Source organism: Giraffa tippelskirchi, chromosome 2 (genome assembly GCF_054371585.1).
Source record: "Giraffa tippelskirchi isolate mGirTip1 chromosome 2, T2T-mGirTip1v1.2.pri, whole genome shotgun sequence".
Taxonomy (NCBI): Eukaryota; Metazoa; Chordata; class Mammalia; order Artiodactyla; family Giraffidae; genus Giraffa; species Giraffa tippelskirchi.
The window spans coordinates 126,184,527-126,212,114 of NC_137276.1; the positions used below are offsets into that span (position 1 = coordinate 126,184,527).

Here is a 27,588-nt window from a genome sequence, read left to right on the forward strand (position 1 = left end):
CTTAATTAGTGCTATTTTTATCCTTGAGCAAAATTCTGAAAGGGGTTAGCAAGGAGTGTTATGTCCATTTTCAGTTATAGAAACTGAGGCATAAAAACAGAACCTAATGACATCTTGTGCAACCCCGACTATTGAGCTTTCCATTTCAATTCTAAGTTCAGACAGTTTCTGGCCAAGCTTCTCTCATGGGCCCAGCGTTTGTTGATGCCAGTTGTGACTCAGGACTAAAAGGCATCCAACGTGTGCAAGTGGCATTTCTGGGCGAGGTTCTGTTGTCCCTTGTTGGCATGAGCCATGGTATGGTCCAGGTACGTAGTACCCTTCATCATTGCTCTGACCAGAAAATCAGGGCAGAGGTTGAACTGGAGCAGCATAGTGGTACAAAGAGCATATATGCAGGAGCTCAGGGCTGGTTCAGAATCTATAGGCTGATGGAAAGTTTAGCAGCCATTATGTTTATTTTTGGCAATTCTAACTATTACAAATTTTCCTCGAGTGAGGAATAAGGACATCTTCAGGTCTTAGTAGGTACATTTATATATAGCTCAAGAAAGTAACAAGTATTTTAAAGATGAATTTTTGGCAAGTATTCATTATACATATTTAGTACAGCAAGGTGTGTGTGTGTGTGTATTTAAGGTGCAAACACAAAACATGGAGTACTAGCAGTAAACAGGCTCTGCAGGAGCATGCTCAATAGCTCCCGGTACTGCAACACTCATTTACCCAGCTTTGTCTATTTTTTTTTAAATTGCAGTATAGATGATTTTCAATGTTATGTTAGATTCTGGTGTACAGCAAAGAGATTCAGTTTTATATACATATATATATATGTATACACACACACACATATATTCAGTTATATATATATATTCTTTTCCACTATGGTTTATGACAAGTTTTTATATATTCAGTTGGCTGATGTATATTCAACTATATCGAATATAGTTCTCTGTGCAATACAATAGGACCTTTTGTTTATTCATTCTATATATAATAGTTTGCATCTGCTAATCCCAAACTCCCAAACCAACCTTCCCCTGCTCTCTTTCTCCTTGGCAACCACAAGTCTGTTCTCTGTGTCTGTGAATGTGCTTTTGTTTCATAGATCTATTCATTTGTGTCATTAGATTCCACATATAAGTGATATCATATGGTCTTTGTCTTTATTTTTCTTACTTACTTTGCTTAGTATGATAATCTGTAGGTCCATGTAGCTGCAAATGACAGTATTTCATTCTTTTTATGGCTGAGTAATATTCCATTATGGGCTTACTTACTTGATGGCTCAGTGGTAAAGAACCCACCTGCCATGCAGGAGACACGAGTTCGATCCCTGGGTCAGGAAGATCCCCTGGAAAAGGCAATGGCAACCCACTCCAGTATTCTTGCTTGGGAAATCCCAGGGACAGAGGAGCCTTATGGGCTACAGTTTATGGGATCACAAAAAAGTTGGATATGACTTAGCAAGTAAACAACAACAGTATACCATTGTGTGTGTGTGTGTGTGTGTGTGTGTGCACCACATCTTCTTTATTCATTCATCTTTTGATGGACATTTAGGTTGTTGCCATGTCTTAGCTATTGTAAATAGTGCTGCTGTGAACATTGGGTGCATGCATCCTTTCGAATTATAGTTTTGTCCAGATGTATGCCAGGAGTGGAATTGTACCTAGCTTTGTCTTTACTAGCAAATTTCTTAATTTCTCTGTGCTCCAGTATCTGTAAAATGGACCTGGTAATCCTTTATGGGGTTGCTTTGGAAAATTACATGCTATTGTTAAGTACCAACTGTTATCTGTTAAAATTGTCAATAATATCGAAAAGAAAGTTGACAAGAATGAATGAGGCTCTATGAGCACATGTTAATATCGTCACAGTAGATCTTTCTTTAATCTTTTTTTTTTTGCTTTAAAATATTCATATTTTAATCAGCCCCAGTCTTAACACAGTGTCTGGCAGTTTGTAGGTGATCAGTAAAGTTCGTTGGATGGATAATTGGATGCATTAATGAGCCAGTTTTCATCAGTTTCTAAGGTTTCTGTGGGATTGTATTACAATGTAAAACTCTTGGCTTCCTGTGCAGGCTTCATTCTTTATCAGACTTGTCTTCTTCACGTCCATGATGAATTCTTCTCTCCTTTGAAGGCAGGAATCCTGTCTGTTTTTGACAATAGCTACTGAAGAGCCTGACCTATCCTTGCTGTCCCCCACTGTTTCTATTATATCTACTTATACCCAGCCTTGTACCATATACCCAGCCTTGTACCAGAAGGGAATGTGAGGTGGTTCCCAAAATGGCATGGATTAAAACAGGAAAAAAGAAAACTAAAATGACAGAGTAAAGACAGGGATTAAGGGTACTTGTAATCATTTGTTCTAAAACATGTACATTCCTTGAGAAAGAACTACTGGCCATGCACTGTGTTGCTCCAAAAGAGAAAAGTGCATCGATGTGCGGGATCCTGGGAGGAGGGCTGTGAGGAGACCATTTGAGTCTCTGCTTTTGTTGACTTTCTGCTACGAATGTGGGTCTGCATAAAATGGTGATTCCCAAGTTATCACTTGATCCTTTACAAAGAAGGGGATAATGAAAGCAAGATAGTTTATAATACTATAATCCTTATGGTAGTAAATAGATTAAAGCATAAAAAGAATACCTGAATGAAAAATACCAGACTTTGTAGGCAAATTATTTATATTGATATTCACAGGATCATATTGATCAATTATGATAACTGTTTCAAAACCCCTTCAGTGAGTTGAATTTTTAACACATCATGATGTGCATTTGAATCTTACCATGACACATCCAATCACTCTGGCCTTTTATCAAGGGATACAGCAGCTAGAGAGCCTGAATTCCTCAGGGGTTCAGGTAACAGGTCCTCTTGAAACCCTGAGTCCAGGTCCACTCATTCTAGCCACAGTGAGCTACAATGTTGTCTTCTGAGATGCAGGAACAGAGAAGGGATCTTCTGGCTTGGTTGCAGTGGGGGATTTCATTATCTCAGTTCAGTTCAGTCGCTCAGTCATGTCTGACTCTTTGTGACCCCATGAATTGCAGCACGCCAGGCCTCCCTGTCCATCACCAACTCCCAGAGTCTACCCAAGCCCATGTCCATTGAGTCAGTGATGCCATCCAGCCATCTCATCCTCTGTCATCCCCTTCTCCTCCTGCCCTCAATCCTTCCCAGCATTAGAATCTTTTCCAATGAGTCAACTCTTCACATGAGGTGGCCAAAGTATTGGAGTTTCAGCTTCAGCATCAGTCCTTCCAATGAACACCCAGGACTGATCTCCCTTAGGATGGACTGGTTGGATCTTCTTGCAGTCCAAGGGAGATATTAACATATGTGGCTTCTCCCTGCATCCTTCTACTTTCTTTTCTCCATTCAAGTAAGTAGTTTACACTTTCTTATTTGCAGAAAGTATGATTTTGTTTCCCAAAATCTAAGCCTGTTGAAGAGACTCAGGTTTGAGAGCAAAGGCACTTGACAGATTAAGCTGAGATTCTGATGGATGAGAGGTTCAGTGGAAGGTCTTTGACCCCATGAGTCTTCCTCCCTGAGAGCATCTAAAAAACATGATAGGATCTCAGAGGAAAGAGCCCTATGGTATCAGAGAGACTGGGTCCTCAGGCAGGGGCTCAGCTTCTCCCCAAATCTATGAAGTTACCTGAGTGGCTTGAAGGTAGCAGAGTCAAGGACCATATGTTCTGGGACAAAAGCTGTCTCTAGGATAACAGTGGACAGATGACCAATAATGGGAGGGATTCCTTAAAACCTTGGGAGGGTAAGATTGGAACCTTGACCTGACCTCAGCAGTATAGAAGGAGCAAGAAGAGAGCTAGTATTGTCTAAAAGTTAAACTTCCTGTCAGCTTGGCAGGAGAAGCTCCCTGAGTTGAAATTAAGTGAAATTATAGAAAAATTTTAACACACTTTATTTCTTGAACATCTATGTTTGTGGCCTGAGACTCTAAGTTGCTTTGTGCACATTTTGGAAAGTGAACAAGTTGTATAGGAAGACAATCCAGGCATCATTTCAAGATGGGAAACCAGCCAACCAAAGTAAGAAGGACAAGAAAGAGGACAAATGCTTCCTGCTAGAGACATTAATGTCCAGGCTTCACCCGACAGAGACTACAGTGTCCCTCAGTATCTACAGAAGATGAGGTCCAATAACCCCATGGATAACAAAATCCCAAGATGCTCAAGTCCCTTATGCAAAATGGCCTAGTACATGTGTGCATGTAACCTCACACTGCTTCCTACATACTTTAATCATCTCTAGATTACATATAATACATAATACAATGTAAATGCTATGTAAACAGTTACCAGCATATGGCAAATTAAGTTAAGTCTTTTGGACCTTTCTGGAATTTTTTTTTTTTTCACTTTACAATATTGTATTGGTTCTGCCATACATTGACATGAATCTGGCATGGGTGTACATTTTTTAAAGAGTATTTTTGATTTATGGTTGGTTAAATCTGTAGATGTGGAACCTACAGATACGAAGGGCCAAGGATATACAGATTTGTTTTAAGAGTGGCAGAAGTTATTTTTATGGAAATATGGAAATTTTTTGTTTGGAAATGTTTTCATTATTTCTTTGTGTTCTACCTCCTGGAGAAGGAAATGGCAACCGACTCCAGTGTTCTTGCCTGGAGAGTCCCAGGGACGGGGGAGCCTGGTGGGCTGCTGCTTATGGGGTTGCACAGAGTTGGACACAACTGAAGTGACTTAGCAGCTACCTTCTCAAGAGTAGAAATTATTTATATAGTTAAAAAGTTCCTCCTACCAGCACACTTATTTCTCAAAAGAATGATTAAATGGTTTCTACTTCTGTTTAGGACAAGAGAGAATTTTCTTAAATTGAAAGTTGAGTTTGATGGTGCAGAGCCAAGTAGAAAGAGAAAATTAAGGGCTCTGAAGTTGTCCTGGTGCTACTACCACCACTCTGAGGGAGGAGAACTCAGGCCCAAGAAAGGGCAGATATATAGATAAGGCAGAGTGATACCATCTCAGGGAGGCTGTGACTGACCACATTATTATTAAAATACCATGCAGTGTTCTAACCATGAAATAGTAGATGTTAGAGGGCAAATCTCAGTATTAAACTGTTGACCTGAAAGCTTTTGCATATGTAATTGTGATTATCCACAAAAGAGTAAGTGGGGCTTCCCTGATGGCTCAACGGGTAAAGAATCCTCCTGTAATGCAGGAGATACAGGGAAGGCGGGCTCAGTCCCTGGGCTGGGAAGATCTCCTGGAGGAGGAAATGGCAACACATTCCAGTATTCTTGCCTGAAAAATCCCATGGACAGAGGAGCCTGATGGGCTACAGTTCACCGAGTTGCAGAGTTGGACATGACTAAGCACAGAAAGGAGTAACTATTGTGCAGAATAAATAGTTCCTAGAAGAGCATCATGCCCGTATATGTGGATCCTTAACTATTAAGGCCAATAGGATTTCAAAAGAATGGATTCATTCAACAAAAACTCCCTGAACACCTGCTCTGTGCTCTGGGTGTTGAGGATAAGCGGGTAAGCAAAATGGAGTCTTTGTCTTTTAAAAGCTTAAATTTTAAAACAAGGAGAAGGAGAAACAAAGTAAATATTTAGCATATCAGGAGGTAAGACCTGCTATTTGAAGATAAGCATGGTAAGAGGCAGAGGCTCCTGGAGGGTGCTATTTAAAGAGGGTGGACAGATAATCAAAAGGTCTACAAATAACAAATATTGGTGAGGATGTGGAGAAAAGAGAACTCTTGTACACTGTTGGTGGCTGTATAAATTGATGCAGCCACTATGGAAAACAGGATGGATTTTTCTCAAAATATATGACCCAGCAATTCCACAACTGTGTATATATTTGGAAAAACCAAAAGCACTAATTTGAAAAGATACATGCACCCCTATGTTCATAGTGGCTCTATCCCATAATAGCCAAGACATAGACACAACCTAAGTGTCCATCAATAGATGAATGGATAAAGAAGATGTGATATGTACATACAATATAATACTACTTGGCGTAAAAAAGAGTGAAATTTTTCCATTTGCAGCAACGTGGATGGCCTTGAAGGGCATTATGCTAAGTGAAATAAGTTAGAGAAAGACAAATACTGTATGATATCACATATACGGAATTTAAAAAATACATCAAACTAGTGCATATAACAAAGCAAGCAGACTCACAGATACAGAGAACAAGCTAGTGGTTACCAGTGGGGAGGCTGGGGAGGGATAATATAGAAGTGGAAATTGGGTGGTACAAACTATTGGGTGTAAGGTAGGCTCAAGGATGTATTGTCAACATAAGGGTTATAACCAATATTTTGTAATAACTGTAAATGGAAAGTAACCTTTAAAAGTTGTATTAAAAAATAAAGAAGGTGGACAGGAATGTTTTTGATAACTTTTGATCATAGACTGGAAGAGGTGAGAAAACAAGCCTTTTAAGTATCTGTGGGAAGACTAATGCAGACAGAGGAAATAGCAAGTGCAAAGACATTGAGATCTTGCTGTATCTGGGAACAGCTGAGAGTTCAGTCAGGTTGGAATGGGCCAGGGAAAGAGAAGAGCAGCCAGGAGACAAATCTGGAGGGTCTCATGTGCCATGGTTAGAACCTTGGTTTTAATTCTGGGTGAGATGGAGCCATTGCAAGATTGTCAGCAGAAGTGTGACAAATTTGTTATAGGCTTTATCTTCGTGGATAATAGACTGTAGGGTACAAGTGCAAGTAAAAAAACCACTAATGAGGATGCTGCAGTCATCTTCAGGAAGATGAAGTTGGCCTGAACTGGGGAGAAAGGGATGGAAGTAGTCAGATCTCGGGTAGACAAGCCTGTGGTGATAAATGGGGACATCCTCTTACAAGTAGGTCTGTTCACTGTAATACTTAGACTCGAGTTTAAACTCAGCTGTGCCACTTACACTGTCTTTGATGCTGGATTAGCTTTTTATCAGTCTGGAGGATGACAGTACCTCTTTTATAGGTTGTTAAGTTCAGTTCAGTTCAGTCGCTCAGTCGTGTCTAACTCTCTGCAACCCCATGGACTGCAGCACGCCAGGCTTCCCTGTCCATCACCAACTGCAGGAGTTTACTCAAACTCATGTCCATTGCGTCGGTGATGCCATCCAACCATCTCATCCACTGTCATCCCCTTCTCCTCCTGCCTTCAACCTTTCCCAGCATCAGGATCTTTTCAAATGAGTCAGTTCTTTGCATCAGGTGGCCAAAGTATTCGGGTTTCAGCTTTAGCATCAGTCCTTCCAATGAATATTCAGGACTGATTTCCTTTAGGATAGACTGGTTGGAACTCCTTGCTGTCCAAGGGACTCTCAAGAGTCTTCTCCAACACCACAGTTCAAAAGCATCAATTCTTCAGTGCTCAACTTTCTTTATAGTCCAACTCTCACATCCATACATGACTACTGGAAAAACCATAGCTTTGACTAGATGGACATGTGTCGGCAAAGTAATGTCTCTGCTTTTTAATATGCTGCCTAGGTTGGTCATAACTTTTCTTCCAAGGAGCAAGCGTCTTTTAATTTCATGGCTGCAGTCACCATCTACCGTGATTTTGGAGCCCCCCAAAATAAAGTCTGTCACTGTTTCTCCATCTATTTGCCATGAAGTGATGGGACCAGATGCCATGATCTTAGTTTTATGAATGTTGAGTTTTAAGCCAAGTTTTTCACTCTCCTCTTTCACTTTCATCAAAAGGCTCTTTAGTTCTTCTTTGCTTTCTGCCATAAAGGCGGTGTCATCTACATATCTGAGGTTACTGTTATTTCTCCCGGCAATCTTGATTCCAGCTTGTGCTTCATTCAGTCTGCCATTTCTCGTGATGTACTCTGCATACAAGTTAAATAAGCAGGATGACAATATACAGCCTTGACATACTCCTTTCCCGATTCGGAACCAGACTGTTGTTCCATGTCCTATTCTAACTGTTGCTTCTTGACCTGCATACAGATTTCTCAGGAGGCAGGTCAAGTGATCTGGTATTCACAACTCTTTAAGAATTTTCCACAGTTTGTTGTTAAGAGGATTAGATAAAGAGCATAGAACAGCACTGATTTTAACCTTTCAACATTTTAACTCCATCTTGTCAGTGTTAAGAAGCGTCTTGGAACCAACAACAAGGCTGTTTATGGTTATATTTCTTTGTTCTGAATAGCTATTATCAAGTGGTCCATACATTTTCAATCAATGTAATGTTTGAATTTAAGAAATACAGGGTATCAACATAAACAATTGGAGCATACATATATCTTGAGGATTCATTAATAGTAGCTTTCAGATTTGCACTGAAGTTATTTTTCCCTTTTACTTAGGGATCCATTCCTTATTTTTCCCCTTCCAAAAAGGAAAGAAAACCACCCCCTTTCCTCAAATTTTGAAACTGGAAAACCAGTATTTCTTTAAGAATACTAGTGAGCATTTTTTTTTCTGATCTTGCCTGTTTCTCTCTGGTACTCCATAGAGTTGCAAACAATAAATTATTTTTATAAAAAAATAGAAGGAAAGCATTCAATCATATGTATATTTTATTTCCCTGATGCCAGAAATCTGGATTCTAATTCTGGATAGTTTGAGTTTGGGATGACCAGAATTAACCTTCAGTATCACGTATACAAAGCCTGAGAGGTCAGCATGAGACAGCAGTTCTCTCTGACTCTACATGGCAGTCAATAGCCATCACAGATTGCCACAGCACAGCCTGCTGGGGACATAGCTCCTGTTGTTTCTTGTTCAAGTCAATACATCTTTATATCCAGTTCCCATCTGGTAGCATCTGTGCATAAAGCAAAAGAAATACAGAACACTGTTTGTTCTTTAAGGATCATCTCAGGTGACTCAGCTGGTAAAGAATCTGCCTGCAATGGGGGAGACGTCTGTTTGATACGTGGGTTCGGAAGATCCCCTGGAGAAGGGAATGGTTACCCACTCCAGTATTCTGGCCTGGAGAATTCCGTGGACTACAGTCCATGGGGTTACAAATAGTCAAACATGATTGAGCTTTCACCTTATTGGGAAGACAAGGCTCACCTGCTTAAATGAATTGAGACTAGCAGTAATATAAAATGGATTATTCAGTATAATTATAATAGTAAATCGAGTTGAATGTTATTAACCACAGATTCCAGCTCACCCAGTTTTTGTGGTCAGCATCAAAGAAAGAGGAGTTAGTTGACCTCACTAAAGGAGGAGCCTTGAGAAGGCTGGATGCCCCCAGTCTTCTTACCATCTTTCGACCAACCTGATCTATCAAGTGTCACATGCCAGATGATGAATGGGCAGTAGACTGGGACTTCACAATTCTAGAAACTAGAGAGAAAGCTAGGTGCCAAGTGCAATTTCCCATTGCTCAGGGTTTGAGATTAGTCCTGTACAGAAAGCTGCTGAATCTAGTGGTCTACCATGTCCTGTTACACTTGCTGAGGAGTGGGGTTCCAGCAAAACCAGCCCTGGGACCATCTCTACCACTCACTCAGCCAAACTAATATAGAGAGGCTGACTAGGGAGAGAATGAGAGATCTCTTCGTGAAGTGGTCTTTTTCCTTCCACTAACCGCCTGCAAGGGAAGGGGGTATTTTGCCTTCTATCCCAAAGCCAAGAGGGAGACTCCAAGAGAATCACTTACCAACCTGCCAAGCCATCCACCATCCTCAAAATCAGGGACAGTGAGGGATGCTATTCTGATAGTTATCAAGCCACTGGCAACTGCCAAGGTGTGGAGGAAAAATCAGGGGAGAGCTGGCTGGTGCAACCTGGGGCAAGGGCATGAAGGGGTATAATGGGGTGTGGGGCACAATTAGGCCTTGGATGTGGAGAGGATAGGACCTCTGCACAAACAGAAAAGCAGGGAGACGTCTCTCTGTCTCTTTTCCCTTGTTCTCCTGGACTAGCACTAGGAGAAATATGCAGGAAGGAGAGGGGAGATGTATCCAAGGGGCAGAAGGCCCCCGTCATCCTCCCCTCTCGTGTGCCCACAGTATTTTGACTAGGGTAGGGTCAGGGATGAGAAGGGAAGAGAGATATGAATTAAATATGAAGTAGGCATTTTAAAAGGAGCAGGTCTGAGTCTAGGAAGTGTTTTAAGAAAATTGCCTAGAAAGATATGAAATTGAGCCAGCACAGCCTCATGAAAAATATCACCCAGTGAAGGAGGTAGGGCAGGTCAAGGAGTAGAGTTGGAAGCAGTGACTGGGGAAATTATTTATAATCCAATGAAGTAAGAGTCTGTGGTGGGAGGGCAGGGAAGGGAGAGGTCATTTTGACCAGAGAGGTAGCAAGAAGGCTTCAAGAAGATGGTGAGGCTTGAGTCCTCTATTGAAGGGTGAGTAGTTGATGAGTGAAGCTGGGAGAACAGGTGAACTATGTGGGATAAGTGAGGAGCCCAGCCTGGATGGAGTCCAACTTCAGGACAAGGCTATACACCTGGACCAGAGGTACCTCAAGTTCCCAGATGAGGAATTGGGGCTCAACCAGAAAGCTGGCAGGTAGTCATTGCATGTCCTTTATCACTGAGTGATGTAATGGGAAGAGTGCCTAAGGAAGATGATTCATCTGTGAAAGAGAGAAGAGGGAAAGGTGCTCTTAGGAAGCTATTCCACCCACTATGTGTGGGGCAGAGGGACTCAGGAGTGTGACTCCGCCTTGTTACACTGAACCTTAATCTAGCCCCATTTGTTCACTACAAATATTGCAGTTGTGTATGAGTCCCTGCTTTTAGGAGGTAAAGAGCTAACTGGTTAGAGAGGTGGGGGCTTGGAGCTCTGTAGACTGTTGATAGGTATCCATACGGAAATCAAGACTCCCTGTCCTCACAAGTGCAGTGATCAGCTTTGGAGCACCCCAGATATGCAGCATGCATTTGATTTATGCTACTTACTTTTCTCCTGTTATCTATAATTTTACACTGCTCTATGTATTAGTCTCCATGGAAATATGATGCTATGAGTACGGGCAGAGCCTAGTGACATGCACAATGTGATAAGCAGGATTAAGGGGTGTGTGTGCGCGTGTGTGCTCAGTCGCTCAGTTGTATCTGACTCTTTGTGACCCTATGGACTGTAATCCAACAGGCTCCTCCGTCCATGGAATTTTTCAGGCAAGAATACTGGAGTGGGTTGCCATTTCCTTCTCCAGGGGAACGGTGTTAAGGTGGTTTTATACAACAGCTGGCAGTGTAAATAACTTTTCTGAGTCAAGTAGGTGGCAGGTATTGTGGCCACATTTATATAGACTGTCACCTCTGGTAGGAGCTATGGCTATTGAACTTAAAAAGAAAATGGGGCTACATCTTCACCCTGAAGAAGACCAGTTCCAGAGGTTTTATACAATGTTTAATAAAGTATTGACAGTACTACAAAGAGGGAGACTTTTAATATGCTAAAACCAATCAAAATTTCCCAACATATGAGCGCAAAAACCAGTTGTGGAAATGTCAAATATCTCACTATAATGAGCGTGCATGCTTAGTCGCTCAGTAGTGTTTGACTCTTTGCCACCTTATGAACTGTAGTCTGCTGGACTCCTCTGTCCATGGAATTTTCCAGGCAAGAACACTGGAGTGGGTTGCAATTTCCTCCTCCAGGGTATAATGAGCATAGTTCTATGTGTATTTGAATGGCCCATACTCTGTGAAGTAATGGAATTATTATTGCAAGCTCAGTGGGTGCCAGTTGACTGCTCATTTGGCCCTCTTCCCATGTCGGTGGAAATTCCTCTCAAGGAAGGAGGAGTGTCAGCAGCTGCCTTTTTTTGTCAGAAATGACCACAAGCTTGGGTCCATCCAGAATGAGCCCTGAAGCTTCCTCTCACTTTTTGAGCATTCTACTCCTGAGCCTCCTTAACCTCTCACCCAGTATCTCTAATTGGATCTTTTTTGCTTCATGTTTCTATTTCTTAGGAAATATTGTCTATCTTACCCTTCCATGGCACCAGTAGCAAACAATATTAGCTTAAATCCATACATTCAAATGAAATTCAGTGGAAAAATTTAAATGAATTCTAATTAACAGGAGACACAGTGTGACTTGGGTATGCGTCTTATTGACTCACTGGCATTTGCTGGATTCATTATTAAGATGGACTGGGACACACCCACATTGTTTGATAGGAACTTCCTTCCTCCTTATTTTATTGGCTGTGGTGGAAGGCTGGATAATGGCCTTCAAAGATATTAAAGTCCTAATCCCTGGAACCTGTGAATATTACCTTCTGTGGCAAAAAGAACTTGCAAATGTGATTAAGTTGAAGATCTTGAGATGGGAAGATTATCCTGGATTATCCAAATGAGTCTTAAATGTAATCACAAGTATCCTTACAAGAGGGCAGCAGAGGGGAATTTGACTACAGAAGAGTCAGGCAGAAAGCGGTGTGATGACAGAAGCAATGAGAGATTTGAGGATGTTATGCCACTGGCTTTGGAGATAAAGGACAGGGCCAAGAGCCAAGGAATGAAAAAGCTATCGAAGCTGGAAAAGGCAAGGAAATATATTCTCTCCTAGGGTCTCTGAAAGAATCAGCCCTGTCTGCATCCAAACTTTGACTCAGTAAAACTGACTTGGGACTGACCTCCAGAACTGCAGGGGAATAATGTGTGTTGGTAAACACTAGGTTTGTGGTATAATTTGTTATAGCAGCAATAGGAAACAAATATAGCTACCTATCAAGCTAAACCCAGGAAAATGGAGGGGAAACACTGTCAGTGTTTGGGTGACAAGAGTGTGGAGTGACATTCTTTTTGAGCACTGGGAGAGAGGAATAATTGAAGCTCCAAGCCCTCTTCTCCACTTTTCCTTTCTTTCCCATCTGGTCAGAAGGGAGTTCTCTCTTTTGCCTCTGTGTATATAACTCACATACCACTTAATTTTCTGCCAAGTATGGTAAATGTCTTATCTGTCAACTTGATAGTAAATTCATGAAGAGCAGAAACCCTATCTTATACTTTTCCTTGATTCACTCATCCAATATTTATTGAATACCTGCTGTATACTAGGCACAATTCAAAGCACTGGAGGGACAGAGTGGGTGTGAAAAGGCAAAAATTAAGTAAATTTATATAACGCATTAAGTGCTATGTCCAAAATGTACAGGTGGGAGTTACCATTCATTGCATTCTTATGTGTAGACACATTGCTAAGTTCTTACCTTTCTTCCATTTAAAACTCTGTGAGGCTGGTGCTTTTATCTTCATTTGATAGGTGAGTAAACTGAAGCCTAGAGAGGAAATCAGTCCAGGGTCATTCCACCTGCCTGACTCCAGAGGTCAGCCTCGTAACTATTTTGCTTTATTGCTTCAATATGTCTGCCCAGCTACAAAGCTGCGTGAGCAGGAGCTTCCGGGATAGGTTGTCTAATTAAAAGCTCGTCATGGAATAGGAGCCTGTGACAAGTGCATAGATAACTCCAGCTCAAGAAACAAAGAATTAATTGTCCTTCGTCTTTCTGAGGCAACATTTTCTTAAGCCTCTAAAATATTCTTTAGTAATCTTATGAACAAGAGGCTGAAAGCTGGTACATAATTTGTTGTTAAGAAAGTTGAGTCATCAAACAATTAAGTGATATTCCCATTATCAGAGAATGAGCCAGAAAGAGATCAAAGGAAGGTGGGGCTTATCTCTGTGGTACAGAGTGCTCATTTTTACCTCCTGACACTGTGACCAGCCAACAATGGGCAAGGAGGTCACTGTCAATGGATCTGTAAGCAAAGTAGGCTGGTGACCAGGATACACTCAGGAGCCCTGACTTTGCCTCTACTTGACAATGAACATCAGGCAAATTGCTGAGTTCTCTGGGATCCCGCCTGGTCACCACTTCCTCACTAGAGAGCACCCTGTTCACTGAGGTGTCCTGGAATTCCTCAGGACCTGAGGCTTTATAGATTGAAACAATGATTCATCCCAAGCCAGTGTCCCAGAATATTGTTAAATATCTATCTACTTCCCAGCATATGTAAAGGAGTAGAATCCATCTTTTCACTATTCCTTACAGAAGCCTATGTTTATTTATTTTTTATCTCAACCATGATTATTATGGATTTTGTATCTCAACTATAGCGTAAATGGGCCCAAGTTAAGAAAAAAGTTCCTCATTACTGTTCATGTGGGGGTAAAGCCATTTTATGAAATATATCTTCCTGTCTATATCATCATATTTCCAAAGTTATAGGTATATCTTGTTACACAGAGAATTATCAATGTAAGTGAAATTTTCTTACTCTTTAAAATGATTGAATATAAATGTGGGATCCTAATAGAAAGGACTTACACAAGTTTGAACTGTCGACAGATAGTAGTAGATGCCCTGACAAAGGGTTTGTGTTATGGAAGAACAGTGATGTTTTAACCTACAGAATGAATATGACACATTCCACATGTGTGAGCATGCATACATACATATATTTAAGTATTTATAGAGAGAGCTACATATTAATACTGTTACAAATTGTTTTCTTATTGTTGTTTAGTCACTAAGTTGTGTCCACCCCCGTGGAATATAGCCCGCTGGGCCTCTCTGTCCATGGGATTTCATAGGCAAGAATACTGGAGTAGGTTTCCATTTCTTTCTCCAGGGGATCTCCCTGACCCAGGGATCAAACTCACGTCACTTGCATTGGTGGGCAGATTCTATACCACTGAACCACCAGGGAAGCCCATACAAATTGTTTTACCCAAGGAAAAATAACTTAGCATTTACATTAACACTCACATCCTTTTAATGTCTTTTCACATCTATTACCTCACTTTTATTCTTAAAAGAATCCTGAGCAATAATTGGAATAAGTCTATTTACTCCATTTTAATTTATTTATGTATTAATTTTTCTTGAGGTAAAATGGACATATAACATTGCAGATTTTCCTCAACTTACAATGAACACATATGCTGATAAACTCACTATAAGTAACTCAAAACTGCCTTTAATACATATAATCTACTGAACATCATAGCTCAACCTTGCCTACCTTAAACATGCTCGGAACACTCACATGAATCTACAGTAGGACAAAAGTCACCTAACACAAAGACCATTTTATGGTAAAGTCTTGAATATTTCATGTAATTCACTGAAAGTGAAAAACAGAATGGTTGTCTGGGTGCAGAATGGTTGTAAGTGTATCTTTACCCCATGATATCTTGGCTGACTGGGAGCTGTGGCTCACTGCTGCCACTTAGCATCCTGAGAGAGAGTTTTGTACCACATATCACTGGCTCAGGAAAAGACCAACATTCAAAATTTGAAATACAACTTCTACTGAACGTCAGAAAGATTGTCAAAAAATTTCAGGTTGAACCATTGCAGTGTCTATATGTAGGTTTCAGGTATACGACATAATGATTTGCTATTTGTATCTGTAGCAAATGATTACCAGAGTAAGTCTATTTACCGTCTGCTGCTGCTGCTGCTGCTAAGTCGCTTCAGTTGTGTCTGACTCTGTGCGACCCCAGGCATCCCACCAGGGTCCCCTGTCCCTGGGATTCTCCAGGCAAGAGCACTGGAATGGGTTGTCATTTCCTTCTCCAATTTACCATCTATTTCCCCCATTTTATAGATGATAAAACCAAGGCGGCTTTAGAAAACCAACATGGCCCAGCTCAATAGTAGTAAGCTAAAGTCAGCTCCTCTTCCTGGACTGGAAGTGTAGATGCTTTTCTTAACACTTTGCAGAAAACCAGCATAATGGGGATCCTGTTACAGACCTTGTACAGTATTGGTAAGAGCTCAGGCTGACACCTCAGTCCAGATCTTGACTCTAGCATTTACTAGCTGAGCAGTCTTGTACAAATCACATAACATGTCAAAGCCTCAATTTTTTTTTCAGCCTAAAAAAGGGAAATGGTAGTCCTGTATTGTTTAGAGTCCAGGAAATTAACAGCATACTCAAAGTAACTGAGAGAGTTTAATGAGGGACTAATAACAAGAGTGTAGGCAAAAGTAAGAGCACTCAACAGAGGATGGTAAAACATCGTGGGTAAAGTAAAGTAACTCCCATATCTGAAGGGGTAAGGAGGGGAGCAATTACTGGAAGCTTAAGAGAGTATGGTGGCTTTAGGAAAGGGCCTCTGACCAGGAGATGGGGTGACAGAGAGAAAGCTAGCTCAGGGCCCCAAGAGACAGAGATGGAAGAATAGATGCCCAGACTTCACTTTCATCCTACTCTGGGAACCTGACAGAAGCCAGAAGGCATGGGCACTTGATGATGACATCTGTAAAGATTGGCACCCAGGGCGCAGAATGGGATAATAAAAGGTGGAAAATGGACCCAAAGGGGCAAATGGAGAATAAACTGTGAAAGAACCATGTCTTAGGGTAGTTGTGATGATTGTATAACATAAGGCTACCACGTTTAGCACAGGGCCTAGAACATAACAAGTTCTCAGTAAATGTTAGTTGTTGAAATTATTATTTTTTTATTACCATTAATATTTGGTACTGTCTTTCAGCTTCAGGGAGATATTTATAGAAACTTAACTGAAAGGAACTCACTTTAATCTGGAACTTAGAATAATTATTTTTCTTAGAGGTGGGATAGGTATGTCAGACATTAGAAATATAATTCTAGACACATCTACAGGACTAATTCATAGGATTAAAAGGGAATATTTATATGTACATTTTAACATTGTGTCTGATGACAGTATAATTAAGAGTGTGTCAAGGTTTCCATTGTGTCTTGCTATTTTCAAGCTTTTGTAACTTGGCTATAAAATTTTGCTCTGGTAGAAACTTGGCTTACCATGTCTTACCTGTTAGATGAAATTTTTTGCAGAGAAAAATGATCTTTTAATTGTCTTTCACTTGAGTAATGGAATGTGTGTGTGTGTGTGTGTGTGTGTGTGCTGTGGGTGTATATATGTGTGTATATATATCCATTAATATATGTGGTAATAGCTTTGGTGTTCTGACTTACTTCTTCCCTAATCTTGATACCATTAACCCTGCTACTTAATAAGAAAATGACTCAAAAAACTGACTCATCTACAACCCCTCAGGAAGAGAGAAAAAAGAAAGAGCAAAGAACAAGAAAGAAATAAAAAGAAAAGCTATAGGATAGATGACTTATAATAACCTTGCAAATAATTTTCTAATATCTTCCAGCCTACATATTTTTTTTACAAAGCCTGTTCCCAGTGAGGCTGAAACACAAACCATTCCTCAGCATCCACATGTGTTCTTGCATTTGCTATGAAGGAGAACAGTGATGCAGTTAGTAAATAACATTGTAGAGCAAACAGAGGATGTTCTAGAATCTTGCTAAAGACATATGCTAATTTCCATCTAACTACTAAACTAAAATTTTAGACAGGTAGTTAAATATTTAAGATACCTAAGCTATGTGCACCCCTGGTTATTTACAAAGCTAACTTGCATTTCCAGAATGAAAAGCTTTCCAGGAGGGCAGCAGCAGAGAGAGAAAAGGAACAAGACCGAAGCCAAGGAGACTTGGCATGTGCTGGGTATATTTCTGTCTTTGCAGAATTGGACAGTCAAGTGAAAGATAGTGGGGCTAGGAGGGAGAGAGGACAGAGGCCATATCTTTTTTTTTTTAAAACATATATCCACATCTCAGTGTTAAAATTAGTAACAGTATTAAGATGTAGATATTTCATAATAAGATGTTCCATAAGATGTAGATGTTGAATATACTTAAAGTTTTCATTTTATGTTGCTTGTGCTTTTAGAATCATGGCTGTTAGGAATAAAGGACCCTTAGATGTCCCTTAGTCCAAACATCACAAACTCAAAAGCCTACAGGGGCCAGAAGTTAAAGGGAGGGCCTGGCTGGGCATTCCCATACCCACAGAGGTGGGACTCAATGCCTAGTCTAAAGGTACAGTTATTACCCAGCTTCTCAAGAATTCTTACTATGTTGAAATATGGGCCCCATGTTCCAAGATCTTCCAAATTTTCAAGATAAAAATTGGAAATCCTCTAGAATGTCAACGCTAGGAGGGCATGGATTTTTTGCTTGTACTGTGTGTAACTGTATATCCAGTGCTTAGAAGAGTGTACGGCATTCAGCAAGCACTCGGTAAATATTTATTGAATATGATGCACATAGAAAAGCAAGCAAACAATCAGCAAGCTGGATTTTATGTGAATTATTTTGAATTATAATATTAACAAATAGATTTTTAATGCTTTGCTTGTCTGATTAAGATGGAGAAAAGCCGTGCCTATGTGGAGCCCTGTCTCAGGGCTATGTACTCAGGATGCTACTAATGGGGTCTAATTCAATATCCTTATGCCATAGACAAGGAAACTGAAGCCTCAAAACATTACTTCTTTGTTCAGGGGTCACACAGATGGTTAATGGTAGAGCCAGTAAACCAGCAAAACAGCCTTCACCTTCTCATTCCCCATCTAGAGCTTTCTTCCTCCCTCACACCTCAATTTGTTGTTCAGTTGCTCAGTCATGTCCGATTCTTTGTGACCCCATGGACTGCAGCATGCCAGGCTTTCCTGTCATTCACCATCTCCCAGAGCTTGGTCAAACTGAGTTGGTGATATTATCCAACCATCTCATCCTCTATTATCCCCTTCTCCTCCTGCCTTCAATCTTTCCCAGCATCAGGGTCTTTTCTTAGGAGTCGGCTCTTTGCATCAGGCGGCCTAAGTATTGGAGCTTCAGATTCAGTTATCAGTCCTTCCAATGAATATTCAGGACTGATTTCCTTTAGGATGGACTGGTTGGATCTCCTTGCTGTCCAAGGGACTCTCAAGAGTCTTCTCCAACACCAGAGTTCAAAAGCATCAATTCTTTGGCACCTTCTTTATGGTCTAACTCTCACATTCATACATGACTACTGGAAAAACTATAGCTTTGACTAGACAGATCATTGTTGACACAGTAACGTCTCTACTTTTTGATACGCTGTCTAGGTTTGTTGTAGCTTTTCTTCCAAGGAGCAAGCGTCTTTTAATTTCATGGCTGCAGTCACCATCTGCAGTGATTTTGGAGCCCCACAAAAATAAAGTCTGTCACTGTTTCCATTGTTTCCCTATCTATTTGCCATGAAGTGATGGGACCGAATGCCATGATCTTCATTTTTTGAATGTTGAGTTTTAAGCCAGCTTTTTCACTCTCTTCTGTCACCTTCATCAAGAGGCTCTTTAGTTCCTCTTCACTTTCTGCCATAAAGGTGGTGTTGTAGGCATATCTGAGGTTATTCATATTTCTCCCTGCAATCTTGATTCTGGCTTGTGCTTCATCCAGTGGGGCATTTTGCATGATGTACTCTGTATATAAGTTAAATAAGCAAGATGACAATACACAGCCTTGATGTACTCCTTTCTCAATTTGGAACCAGTACATTGTTCCATGTGCGGTTCTAACTGTAGCTTCTTGACCTGCATACAGTTTCTCAGGAGGCAGTTGAGGTGGTCTGGTATTCCCATCTCTTTAAGAATTTTCCACAGTTTGTTGTGATACACACAGTCAAAGGCTTTAGTATAGTCAATGAAGCAGAAGTAGATGTTTTTCTGGAATTCTCTTGCTTTTTCTGTTATCCAACGGGTGTTAGCAATTTGATCTCTGGTTCCTCTGCCTTTTCTAAATCCAGCTTGAACATCTGGAAGTTCTCGGTTCACATACTGTTGAAGCCTGGCTTGGAGAATTTTGAGCATTACTTTGCTAGCATGTGGGATGAGTACAATTGTGAGGTAGTTAGCACATTCTTCGGCATTGCCTTTCTTTGGTATTGGAATGAAAACTGACCTTTTCCAGCCCTGTGGCCACTGCTGAGTTTTCCAAATTTGCTGGCATATTAAGTGCAACAATTTCACAGCATCATCTTTTAGGATTTGTATCATACCTCAATACTGCTTCAAAGCAACAGTACCAATGAAAGATCAAAAAATAAAGTTACGTGCCTTTATAAGATGTTAAATTTTATAGATGAGAGCTTTGAAATTAAAAGATAATTGCAAGGAAGTCAATGAAGTTATATAGAAAGACACAGGAGGGGCCACTCCAGGGATTCCTGTACAGCCAGCCCAGCAGTGAAAAAGACTCTCCTCTCCTACTCTTTATCTATGAGAACCTAAAGTCCAGGTTTTGCTGCTGGAGCACCCAGCCCCCAAATCTCAGTGGCTTCAAGCACAAGATTTATTTCTCGCTCCCTCACCCCACAGCTGGGGACGCTCTGCATTGTCCCTTCTCTGTGACCCACATCAACAAGCAGCCACCTCTGGGACATTGCCCATTGCTCTGTCAGACTCATAAAGAGAGAATGGTGAATGGCACACTGGCTCACTGGCTTTTAAAGCTTCTGCCCAGAAGTGATTCCTGGCATCTCTGCTCACATGACATTGACCTTGCAAGTCACATGCCCACACCTAAATTAAAAAGGGCAAAAAGGAACAATTTTACCACATGTTAGAAATGCAGTGGGCAGAGCCACTGTTAAAAGACATTGCTTAACACAGCTCAAGAACCATGGGGAAAAGGCACCCCTTGAAAAGCACTGACACACCTAAATTTATTTTGTAGTCAAAGGAAAATCTTCAACTTGTTGTCAACATTTCCTATTGTATATTCTCTCTTATGCTCTTTTATTCTTCTGCAAGTAATTCCAAATATCCTGGTATTTGGAGCTTCAGCTTCATCATCAATCCTTCTGCTCCTTCTAATAATTCAGCATCATCTAATCTTTCTAACATTCAGGGTTGATTTCCTTTAGGATTGACTGGTTTGATCTCCTTGGGGACCATATTGGTGGCTCCAGTACTTTGGGCAGATGGAAGGGAAAAAAAAGCTTAGAAATCTGGCTTAATTGTTAATACTCTGGATTTCCAAATAAACAAATAAATAAGTATGCAGTCTGCTTTGATGAAGTCCAGTTTTAATGCTCATTATAGAGCCTCCCCCCACAACTCCACGAGCATCTTTAAACATACACATGACCAGTATACTCATTCTGGGCAAGAGTTGAGCTATGTTCACTTCAGAAAATGAAAGATTGTATCAGAGACACCATCTGCCTTTTCTTCAGACTCTGAGTAACCCCCAGGCCATCAGCAGGGCTGTACCCAGATAGGACCAGGAAGCCATACTCTGGAAACCATAGGCTGAGTTGCTATGTCCCAGCTGAAGATACATAAGGCTGCCCCTAATCAAAGTTGACATTCTGCCTGATATAAACTCTTAGCTCTTTGAGGGTAGGAAATTTTCCTTAAACAAAAACAAGTAAATGTTAAAAACTTTTTAAAAATTTTATTTATTTTTAATTGAAGTATAATTGCTTTACAATATTGGGTTGGTTTCTGCCATACATCAACATGAATCAGCCATAAGTATGTACATGTGTCCCCTCCCCCTTGAGCCTCCCTTCCACCTCCTTCCCCATCCCATCCCTCTAGGTTGTCACAGAGCACCAGTTTGAGTTTCCTAAAGTGAAGTGAAGTGAAGTCACTCAGTCATGTCTGACTCTTTGTGACACCATGGACTGGAGCCTACCAGGCTCCTCTGTCCATGAGATTTTCCAGGCAAGAGTACTGGAGTGGGTTGCCATTTCCTTCTCCAGGGGATCTTCCTGACCCAGAGATCGAACCCAGGTCTCCCACATTGTAGGCAGACGGTTAACCATCTGAGCCACCAGGGAAGTCCTGAGTTTCCTAAGTCATCCAGCAAATTCCCAATGGCTATCCACTTTATATATGGTAGTATATATGTTTCCATATGGTGTGGAGATAAACTTTTTAATGTTAAAAACTTTATAGCAACAGTTTTATTATGGGTTTGAGTTCACATACAAAGTTAGAATGAAATTATACTTAAGCTGAACTTTTTAAAAAGTTTAAATATCATTTTACAGATAACACACTATTGAAGTTGCAGAAGGTATTCTCAGAAGCTAAACACGACAGATTTACTGAGTTAAAGGAATAAATGGATGAACAGTGCAAGCAATTGGTATGTACTTAAATGCACTGTAAAGGGTCAGGAAATATAATTTTCTTTCCCCGAATATGTTTTTATTTGAGGATATGTTTGCTGAGATTGAGAAAGTGATGAGGGTCCACACAAGATTCTGGGTGTTTTCTCTTGTGTATAATCCACAATTTTCTGCCATTTTCCATGGAGGACCTTTGCGAAACCATGAGAAGATCTAGAAGTGGGAGGCCAGCCAGTGGGACAATGTGGTGAAGAGGAGTGAGGACACAAGGAGGCAGGGCCCAGGGGAAGCCCCAGGAAGCAGCTGGAAAAGCTCTCCCTTGTCCTCACTTCTCTGGGGTTGTTCTGTTAAGATACCTCCAAGGAGGATTGTCCAGGGGACTTTGGGAAGCCTGGAGGAATTCTCCTCCCCTTCATCACCTCACATCCTTATCTGCCCCCTGGTTTCAGACACCCCAGATTGGAGGGGAGCAGAACAGGGGCAGCACAGTGATCGGTGAAGGAAAGAAGCAGGTGTAGGAGCATGGTGAGGGGAACTTCTCCTAGATCCCTTCCCTTAGCACATCCTCTCCTTTCTACCTTTCAAATTCAATCAAATATTGGTTTGGTTAAGGTTCCTGAGTTTCCCCTTCTCAAGAATGGCTGGTTTTAAAGAACCACTGGTAGTAGAAATGTTGCAGTGTGCAAGCAGTTCACACCCAGAGAACTGATTGTAGGAGCAAACACAGAGCTTTTTAATGTGTGATGTGCATTATTTGGCTGACCGTATCCTCACTCATGCCTCTGAGAGAAATATTCTATTAGTCCCATTTTATAGGTTAGCAAACTGAGGCAGTTGGTTAAGACCAAATGTTAGTGGGCAATTGCCTTTGAACTCATACAGCCTGGTTCGAGCACTTTTAGCCACTGGATTATATTTCCTTCTCTATACTCCTTTTTCTTCTATTTTTCTTTGGCAAATACATGAATCTCAGTACAAAGATGTATGCAGTCTATTCTTGGAACCCACATACCTTTTGCACCATTTATAACATTGTTTTTATAGCAGAATGCATTCTGAGTTCCAAACAGCCAGCTTGCAAACAAACTTTTGAGCTTCACTCTATTTATAAGCTGGATATTTTTTGAAGTTCATTTCAAATCTCAGGTAGTAATATCTGCATTTGAAAGGAACCAAAAAGTCTGGTTCCAGAAACTCAAGGTCCTCTGACATATCCTAGGATTAAAAATAGTGGAGGTGCATTTTACATGCCAGGTTTGTTCCAAAGTCAAAGAGTAAGAAGAAAACAAGGTATAGTTAAAGCTACCCTTGAAAATCCTTTGGGAACCCTTCATATTGGAAGCCAACATACCAGTTCTCAGCCTCCTTTTTTCTCCAGTGCTGTTGAATACCAGGTGAAGTAGTCAGCTTGTGTTTAGGGCTATGAACTTCAGGATGGCTTAAGCCCGTGAGGTGATCACTCTGTGTCAGCCAGGAGAAATGAGTTTCAGTTAAGGAAACGGGGCTTAAGCCCAATGAGGTGGTCACTCTGTGTCAGCCAGGAGAAATGGGGTTCAGTTGAGGAAACACAGACCCTCCCACCTTCTACCCATTCCTGAACAGTCCTTAGAGGAAGGAAATCACTGGCAGAATGGCTTGAATTGTTTTTCCTCCTTTCCGTCTTCTGATCCAGTGCCTTTTGTTGAATTCGAGTATGTTAAATGGACATTTGATGTGATTGAACTTGAAATATGTACAGAGTAAACAGATGCTGAAAAACTTAGGGCCTCAGAATTATCTTAAAAGCTTCACACAAGCTCTCATTCTTATATCTTCATTCATGTCTGAAGAGCACTTCAATATTTAGCAGGTTTTCAAGAGAATTTCTACTAGAAACACAACATCAAGGAACAGAGGAATTACCAGAGTGCTCAAAGGGCCTCTGAGTTCCCATCTCTCACTTACTGAGCCTGCTTTTTTAGCTCATGCCAGGCCTCAGGTCTTTTAAGTTGACATGTCTGAGGACATGTCATGCTAGAAAGGAAGCTACTTGGATTATGAAATAGAAGCCTTCCTTTTTTTCTAAAAGATGATGCTATGGATGTGCCAAGAGGTGGCCCACATTTTAAGTGATTTTTCCAACAGGGTGGATCCGCACCAACCAGTCCCACTTTCTCTTTGATCTCTGCTTAATGTCCTAATCAGGACAACCCTCTGATGGATTTACCCTCCATTGTTTGACTCCTAAATTCTTCTCAATTTTTCATCATTTGAAACTCACACAGGAAATGAGTTCTTTTTTCCATCCACATTGCTGTGTGTATATAAACGACTGGTTGCCAGAAAGAGTCTTTAGATAAGATGGTTGATATTAAGGACCAGTGACTGGAGTGGGTTGCATGTGCCTTTGAAAGCAGCATAAAACTGAAACACTTCTATCCCATTGGTATTTGGAAGAGGGGTGGGAGAAGGAATGGGAATCACCTTAATTAAGTTGTTCCTGTAATCAGTGTACACAGATTTGTATTAATTTACATCATTACAGTAGAACTTCAAGCCACTTTGTTTGTTGTTGTGCAGTTGTTATGTCCAACTCTTTATTTTTTTTTAGTTCTACCAGTTTCTTGCTACCAACCCATCTCCCTCTACCCTCATGCACGCATGCTCAGTCATGTAACCCCATGAACTGCAGCCCACCAGGCTCCTCTGTCCATGGACTTTTCCAGGCAAGAATGCTGAAGTGGGTTGCCATTTCCTTCTCCATATGGCCAACTCTTTACGACCCCATGTACTTCAGTATGCCAGGCTTCTGTCCTCCACTATCTCCTGGAGTTTGCTCAAATTCATGTCCATCAAGCCACTTAAACCTGCAAAAATGTGTAATAATTATTCACGTACTTGGTTCTTCATTTTGCTTGTATTATACATTGACCACCTGCTTCCTAAAATCTTATCTTTTGGCTATTAAAAATAGCATTAGAGAAGTATTTTTCAAACAAATCCTTTGATTCTGTAAGAGATCTGTGTCATTCTGAAGAAAGAAATTTGAGGTGTTTCTTTTGTGTGGTGGAGGTTAAGTTGCCATGGTAATGGCTTATTGTGAAATACTGAGAGAAGTGCATTAGAAACATTGCATGTGGCAACTCCATATTGGGTTCCTGTTATTATAGCCTGGGCAGAACTTGACTTTTCTTGGTTCCAATCTTTCCATACTTAATAATAACAAGAATTTGCATTTCTAGCCCAAGGCTGCCTTTTTCCTACTGCATGCTGCTTTTAGAACATGTAAAAAAAAATTCTCTATGTAAATGGCTTCATATTAGGTGTTACAGAGAAACAAAATTCTCATGATTTTTACAGCATTTCAAACATTTACAGTGCTTTCTTTTTAATTCCTTCTCTTATGCACTGTTACTACTTCTTTTTTTTTTTTTTAATTTTTTAAAATTAATGTTTATTGGAATATAGTTGCTTTACAATGTTGCATTAGTTTCTGCTGTACTTCTTAAAGTCAAGGAACATCACATAGAATAATTGTCAAGGACTGGAACAATTTTTTGCATTTTTTTTTTACTTTCACTCTCAATTCTTTTCGCTCAAAACATATATGTTTCATGAAAATGCATGAGGAATTGGGTGTACGTTTAGGGTCTGGTTATAAATATGAATCAGAATTAATAGAAAACTAGAAACCATAATCCAGATGCTGCTGTGTCAGCACTTTATTGAGGTGACTGGATAGACAAGAATTTTCATTTAAATAATTCAAGTTCATCCTGTCCTTGGCAACAGTTTGGCTCTCTTATGTCTTTCGTGGGCCAAGCTATATTTTATAAATTGGTCTATATTGCAATGCACTTTAATTAGGAAGCATAATAGATAAGTACAAAGTGATTTCGTTAAGACCTTGTTCTATAATTTCCATCCATCTCCAGAAAAATGTTGCCCATATGTTTCCCATGAATCAGTGACATTTTAGTGATTTTGATGAACAGGTTTTTCAGAGGATGTCATTTTTTATTCATGTAGTCATGCATTCAGTATATATTACTGAATACCTACTTTGTGCCAGCGATGATAATATGATGCCATGCACTCACTTGGCAGCTGGAGTTCTCAAGTTCAAGAACTGGTGCCAAGTGGGAGCCAGTGGTCAGAAGTCACCCGTGCTTCCTGGGGCTTTGGTGGCTTTGGGACTTTCTTCCAGACCCTCACAGTATTGCCATTTTTGCAGTGGCTCTTAATCATCACATCATTCATTCGTTCAAGCAGCATTTATTGGGCCAGGCTCTCCACCATGTTCCAGGCATATAAAGACAAGTATAATCCTTGCCCCTAGAGGCTTAGGAATCACTAACACCCTTCTGGAATCCTGCCTTTGAGAGTGTGAACCCAGAGGAGCTTGTTTTCATATTGACTTCTCTGCAGCCATACTTAAGCTTTCTTCACATTTTTCTAGTCTCTTCATTTCTCCCCTCTCTTTCTTCCTCCAAGCAAGGGCTTATCAGGTTGCAGTTCCTAAAATCATGGCCCTGATCTTCCTTTGCTGGGTGTGCCTAATAGTACAAAGAACAACAGTGTTGATTTATTGAGGATTCATTATGTGCTGCGTGTGGTGTGAAGCACTTTACACACATTATCTCATTTAGTTTTCACAAAAATCATACGAGATAGAGACTACTATTATCCCTACCTTACAAATGAGGAAACAGGCTCAGAGAAACTGTTCTGATATCTCTTAGGTAAAGAAGTAGAAAAGCTGAGAGCCGAATTCAGTTTTGTCTGACTCTGTTGCCCAAGCTGTTAAACTCTTCAGTGCAGCCAAAATTCCTCTATTCCAAGTCATGGATCTAATTCTAGTTAGTGTCCATTACCATTTATAAACTATAATATTCATGCCACTATTTTTATTGTTATTCTTTATTGAGAAACATATGTCTCTTACAGTCTCTTTCCAAATAAATGTGACTCAGAGCCAGGAAGAAGTAGGTACTATTATTTAATGCATTTCAGAAAGATTTAGGAATTAAATGAAGAAAATAGCTTTTCTTGCTTTCCTTTGAATATGTGTTCCACTTTAAAAAAATGAACTTTATATATTAAGAAATGCATATTTTATTTTTTAAAATAGTGATGTTTCTGCATTAAGAAAACAAAGTTTCAGCATATCATGAAAGCCTAAGATGTGTCACATGTCATGGGTTGCTTTCAAGTTTTTCTCTGTCTTTGGTTTTTAGCAGTTTGACTATGATGTGATTAGGGATGGCTGTGGGGTTTTTTTTGTTTCTTGGTTTTTTTTTGTATTTATCTTGCTTGAGGTTTGCTGACGTTCTTGAATCTGTATGTTAGTGTCATCACTAAACTGAAATTCTGGTACCAGCTACTAAAGTTGGTAAGCACTGAGTAGAGCCTGGATTTTGCTAATAACTTCGGCCTAATTAGATGTTTTAATTGCACGAAGGCCCCTTTGCTTTGCCTTAAAGAAGGTGGGGTTTACTATTAGTATACTCACAATGTAATGGACCATGAATAATAAGAGTCTGGTGGACTTCTCAGAAAATAACCATAGAACAGCCAACTCTCCCTTGAAGTCAGTGCCAGGCAGCTCTAGAAACCCCTGAAGCAGGAGTTAGTGCATTATCCACCTATGGAGGGTGAGTGCTTCTTCCTCAGTCACATT

At 40.4% G+C, this 27,588-nt stretch overlaps 1 protein-coding gene across 27 annotated transcripts in view; it reads left to right on the forward strand.

The window, feature by feature from the left end:
• KCNAB1 (potassium voltage-gated channel subfamily A regulatory beta subunit 1) overlaps window positions 1-27,588 on the forward strand; it is a 532,662-nt gene that overhangs the window by 247,542 nt on the left and 257,532 nt on the right. For 4 of the 27 annotated variants that reach the window (XR_014076910.1, XM_081570614.1, XM_081570613.1 and 1 more), the window contains one exon: window positions 21,849-21,946. The exons of the other annotated variants lie outside the window; for them this stretch is intronic. Coding sequence is in view for 3 of the 4 variants with exons in the window: in XM_081570614.1 (XP_081426740.1) it covers window positions 21,927-21,946 (20 nt within the window). In the remaining variant the exon portion in view is untranslated. The remainder of the gene's footprint in view (window positions 1-21,848; window positions 21,947-27,588) is intronic. 27 annotated transcript variants of the gene reach the window in all.